The 5,510-nt window shown below is 40.0% G+C and overlaps 1 protein-coding gene across 1 annotated transcript; it reads left to right on the top strand.

Moving 5' to 3' along the window:
* Nucleotides 1-579: 579 nt before the first annotated feature.
* LOC132874753 (uncharacterized) lies at nt 580-3,928 on the top strand. Its single transcript, XM_060911141.1, has 7 exons — nt 580-638; nt 852-1,175; nt 1,256-1,678; nt 1,768-1,863; nt 1,949-1,973; nt 2,078-2,121; nt 3,184-3,928. Exons 1-7 carry the CDS (start codon nt 587-589, stop codon nt 3,324-3,326), a joined length of 1,107 nt encoding a protein of 368 aa, XP_060767124.1. The 5' UTR covers nt 580-586; the 3' UTR covers nt 3,327-3,928.
* The last annotated feature ends 1,582 nt before the right edge of the window (nt 3,929-5,510 follow it).

The raw sequence follows: 5,510 nt of genomic DNA, 5'->3' as shown, positions 1-5,510 counted from the left end.
TTTCCAGGGGTGCCAATAATAGTGGCACGTGTTTTTGTTGAAAATACAACCCCTTGATGAGGGATTTGTTTTTCTCTGAATAAATTCATTTCAATTAAAGGTTGGATTTTTCTAATTTTTTCAGTGTGAGATGAAGCAACTTCACCAAAGGTGGATTTTTTTTTCTAACCCTTTTTACTAATCTTTACAAGGGGTGCCAATAATTGTGGAGGGCCTGTATCACATGGATTTACAAATTAAAGCACAAATGTACTGTAACATGTACTCAGACCATCTCTAGAGTTTGGTTGAGTTTATTTTTTTGTTCACATGTAAATTGATTTCATAAACAGGAGGCCTCATCATACACACTTGTGCCACACATGCGTATGCACGCGCGCGCACACACACACACACACACACACACACACACACACAAAAAAAAAAACTTGTGACATCCGCCTTCACAGGCCGAGAGGCCAGGACTTCCTTCACCATCTTAATATAGTTTAAGTTTGCATCAGAGCCTTCGGGGGAAAAAAAAAAAAAACAACGCAATTTCTGAACTTACTCACTTCTGCTTTTTGCCACTTTGTACAGAGCAGTTATGGCACTGCCATGTTTCATCCTCCTGGTCATTTTTCTTAGTAAATGCCTTGGTGAGTGGATTTCTTACCTTAATTCTGTGTATTATCATATTATCATGGTTTAAATACAAGATTATATTATTCTTTGCTAGAATCACTTTTAATGAAAAGCTTTCTTTCTGAAACATTTTGGGGAACTTAAACTGGTCTTAGTCATATAGACTGTTGTTAGTTGTCATGTTAAGCTGATAAACTTTAATGAAGTTTTTTTTCCTCTTCCTGAAGGACATACTGAATTCATTTATACAGCAAAGGATGAAGTAAAGTTGTTTTGTGACACCAACAAATGGCAAATAAGCACAGAGTCTGGCAATATAATTGATGTGAATTGCACAGTGGAGTGTGTTCAGGGTGAATCACTCGTTCTTAATAATAGCCAGAATTCCTGCACAAAGAAAGATTCAGATAAAGTTGGTGAAAAATGTTCTCTAAGAGCAAAGAGTGGATTTTTTCGATGTGTTACTGCTCTGGATTCTAGTTTCTTGTTTCCATTCAAACCGTCTCCCAACACTGTCACGTCATACATTGTCGCTACTGCAAATGAAGAAAGTGAGTAAGTTTTTATTTCCTGTATTTTCTCAAGACAAATCTGTTTTTCAGAATAATCAGCAAAACTGTTTTTATTTCAGTGACAAACAAGTCTGAGGAAAAATCTTCAGTTGAGATAACTGAAGGTGAAGATGGACTTTTAAACTGCAGCTTCATCTTGACAGAAGGATATAACAACAGGGAATTTATAGTGTACTGGATCAAGACCAATGAAAAGAACAGTAACTGTGTGTATTCTTATGATTTTTCAAGGGATGGTATAACGTTCAATCACCACTGCAATGTGCAAGAAGAACTGCTCTCCACGCTCTCAAACCACACTGAAGGCAGTAACACTCATAACATCAGGATCAGTAACGTAACAGAGTCAGACGCTGGACAATATCTTTGTGCCTTACAAGTGCACACACACAATAATAAAAAAGGAAACTGGAAGATCATCAATAATATTAGAGTCAGTGTACATAAAGACAAAGGACCTGAAATAGCTGGAAACAGTGCTGGTGAGTTTCAGCTGCATTGGGCTATACATATGTGTGTGTGTGTTCTCAGTAATTTCTGCCTACTTACATTTTATTTGTGGTTTATACAGATGATTTCATCCCCTTATATGCTACAATTCCCATATTTCTGGCTCTTGCTATAGCAGCTGTGGGGTTTATCTGGAAAAAGACTAAAAGCTCAACAGGTAAGAACCTTGTGAAACTACGTACATAGCCTTTTAATAATACGCTAACACCTATATTCAACTACATTATATAATGTTTTTACAGGATCTCAGACTGTTGAACTGAAAAGGTAAGCAATGTCATACATAACCATGTACTTTGAATGAACATGACCTGTTTTATTCCCTCTGCTGTATCTAATTCCTGCTTCATCATGTTTACTCGAACCTGCAGAAAACAAACTGGGGACGATACGGAAGAAAATGCTGATACGGAATGTAAGCTTTTCGGATTTTATGTCTTTTTTTTGTTTGTTTGTTACATCTGCCAACTTTGTTGAAAGAGGTTATGTTTTCGCCTCTGTTTGTTTGTTTGTCTGTTCCCAATGTAACTCAAAAAGTCGTGAATGGATTTTGGTGAAATTCTGAGGAAAGGTGAGCCATGGGCCAAGGAACAATTGATTAGATTTTGATGCAAATCTAGATCTCTATGCAGATCCATGATTTTTTTTTTGTCTGCTGTCAATGTAACTCAAAAAGTAGTGAACAGATTTTGATGAAATTTGGTGTATAGCTTTAGTATTATCCTAGGTTCAAGTGATTTGATTTTGATGTTGATAATATGTGGCTTCATGGAGGTATGCACTCTATCGAATGTCCTTCTAGTTATATTTGTTATTCATAATCATTTTTAAAGGGAGGGCGGCACGGTGGTGTAGTGGTTAGCGCTGTCGCCTCACAGCAAGAAGGTTCTGGGTTCGAGCCCCGGGGCCGGCGAGGGCCTTTCTGTGTGGAGTTTGCATGTTCTCCCCGTGTCCGCGTGGGTTTCCTCCGGGTGCTCCGGTTTCCCCCACAGTCCAAAGACATGCAGGTTAGGTTAACTGGTGACTCTAAATTGACCGTAGGTGTGAATGTGAGTGTGAATGGTTGTCTGTGTCTATGTGTCAGCCCTGTGATGACCTGGCGACTTGTCCAGGGTGTACCCCGCCTTTCGCCTGTAGTCAGCTGGGATAGGCTCCAGCTTGCCTGCGACCCTGTAGAAGGATAAAGTGGCTAGAGATAATGGATGGATTTTTAAAGGGCAGCATGGTGACACAGCAATTCGATTATCCAAAAACATGCCAGAAGGTGGACTGACTATTTACTGCAAAATTGGCTGTAGGTGTGAATGAGTGTGCAAATGTGCGTGTGATGGACTGGTGTGTATTCCTGACTTGCACGTTTATGGTTTCTAGGATAGGTTCCAAATCCAGTGACACCCCTGACCAGGATAAAGCACTGAAGATGTATGAATGATCATATTTGAATTTTTTTAATGTGCAGTCTTCATGTTATATCCAGGTTCTCCGTATGCTATGGGGAATGGAGAAGAAGAGATTAAGTTTGCATCCAAGCCGGATGCTTTAAAGCAGGAAGGCCAAGAAGAATCTACAGATTTCTATTCAGTTATGAAGAAAAACGACTTGTATGAACCCGGGGTATGAGAGGACACTGTAACATTTACACACTAAAGGACTTTTGCAAGTATTTACATATAGTACATGTGACTTTTTCTTTGCTGTCCTAAATGAAAACATTTAAGATTTCTTGAAAAATCTTAAAGTATGAAAATATAATACATACTGTATTATATTTTCATACTTTAAGATTTTTCAAGAAATGTCCTGTCTGCATTGTGACTGAATTCTGGATTGCTCACTGTTACAAATTTGTGCTGTTTTTTAGTGATTTTACATGATGAGAATGCTTCACTCATTTGATTCGTATCCCTCTATGATGTAAATATCATTGCTGAGTGATATTCATGCTTACACTGCAAAAAATGATATCTTAGCAAGTGAAAATATCTTGAAAATAGTATAAACGATCTAGAATTTCCTATTAGAAGACTACAAGACACCAATTCTGAGATTATTAAACCTAGTTCTAGATTGCATGCAACTTATTCTAAGATTTCTTATCAAGTAAAAATATCTGTCCATGCAGCAAGATAATTTCACTAGTATTAAGTAATCTTCTCCTCAAATTCAGTTTTTAATTTTTTGCAGTGTATGAATAAGAGATGCTGAATTTATATGTTTATTTTCACTCTATATTTTGCTGTGGTCCTCTTCTGCAGATAAGCTATAAATATTTAAAGTATAATGTTAACGTCTATAGACAAAATAAAACTAGCAAGGTGCTTCAGTGAATTGTGTGTCGACTTTTCTTTTGAGAGAGAACAGGATCTAAGAAGAGGGTCATGCTTGCTGGTGTAAAAGTCACCATAAAACTACCTGGTTGTTCCTTATGCCTGGAGGACTAACAGAAAAACACTAAAGAGTGAAAAAGTCAGGTCAGCAGAAACCCGCAGGAGTCTGTGACACACAGCATAGCCAAGTGGTCTGTCTGTATTTTCTTTTTAATTTGTTATCAAATTATCTTAACGAATTGACATTGTGAGAGACGTGGTGAAAGACATTGCAATACAATATTCGAGCACATCTGCTTTCTGTCATCTTATCTCATTATCTCTAGCCACTTTATCCTGTTCTACAGGGTCGCAGGCAAGCTGCAGCCTATCCCAGCTGACTACGGGCGAAAGGCGGGGTACACCCTGGACAAGTCGCCAGGTCATCACAGGGCTGACACATAGACACAGACAACTATTCACACTCACATTCACACCTACGGTCAATTTAGAGTCACCAGTTAACCTAACCTGCATGTCTTTGGACTGTGGGGGAAACCGGAGCACCCGGAGGAAACCCACGCGGACACGGGGAGAACATGCAAACTCTGCACAAAAAGGCCCTCGCCGGCCACGGGGCTCGAACCCGGACCTTCTTGCTGTGAGGCGACAGCGCTAACCACTACACCACCGTGCCGCCCGCTTTCTGTCATGTAAAATCAAAATGCTGTTCTCTGATTAATTTACATTACATTAGAGGCATTTAGCAGACACTCTTATCTTATCCAGAGCGATGTACAACAGGACCCTGACATACCCATGGCAGTGGGCAGCCCAGGGAACAGTTGGGGGTTAGGTGCCTTGCTCAAGAGCACTTCAGCCATTCCTGCTGGTCCAGGGAATCAAACCAGCGACCTTTGTTCTCCGAAGCACAGATATCCTTAACTCTAGCCCTGACCACATGGCTCTATTCTAGAGACGTCCTGAAACCAGGCTTGTAGTACTCGAGTCTGACTCGTGCCCTAATTTTAAGGACTCGTGACTCAACTTGGATATGAGCACTGGTGACTCGGACTTGGACTCGTGCACTGACTGCATTCGGAGTCGTAAATTGGAGACGAGGACTCTGACTTTTTCTTTATTTTTTGTAACATGCGATAATAATTTGGCATAATATATTTATATCTACATTAATTTTTGTACTAATTTCATGCAAGAGTGTCACACCTGCGCGCCTTGGCACGTGCATCAGATAGACTCTCGGGCGTGCTCTGGACAGCACGCGCGCCATAAATGACTCACACCTGCACAGGATTAAGGCACAGTCAGTGCACCTATATAAAAACTGTGAAAACACACTTGCTTTGCGAAGTATTGAGTTGCGTTGCTGACACATTACTGAGCCTTATTTCCTTGTTTGGTTTCCTGATCCCTGAATTCCTGTTTCTCATCTTTGATTCTGCCAAGTCTATGATAGCCTGTTTGCGTCTCGCTCAGC

This window comes from Neoarius graeffei, chromosome 27 (genome assembly GCF_027579695.1).
Source record: "Neoarius graeffei isolate fNeoGra1 chromosome 27, fNeoGra1.pri, whole genome shotgun sequence".
NCBI classification, from domain to species: domain Eukaryota; kingdom Metazoa; phylum Chordata; class Actinopteri; order Siluriformes; family Ariidae; genus Neoarius; species Neoarius graeffei.
This window is presented reverse-complemented; position numbering and strand designations above follow the sequence as displayed.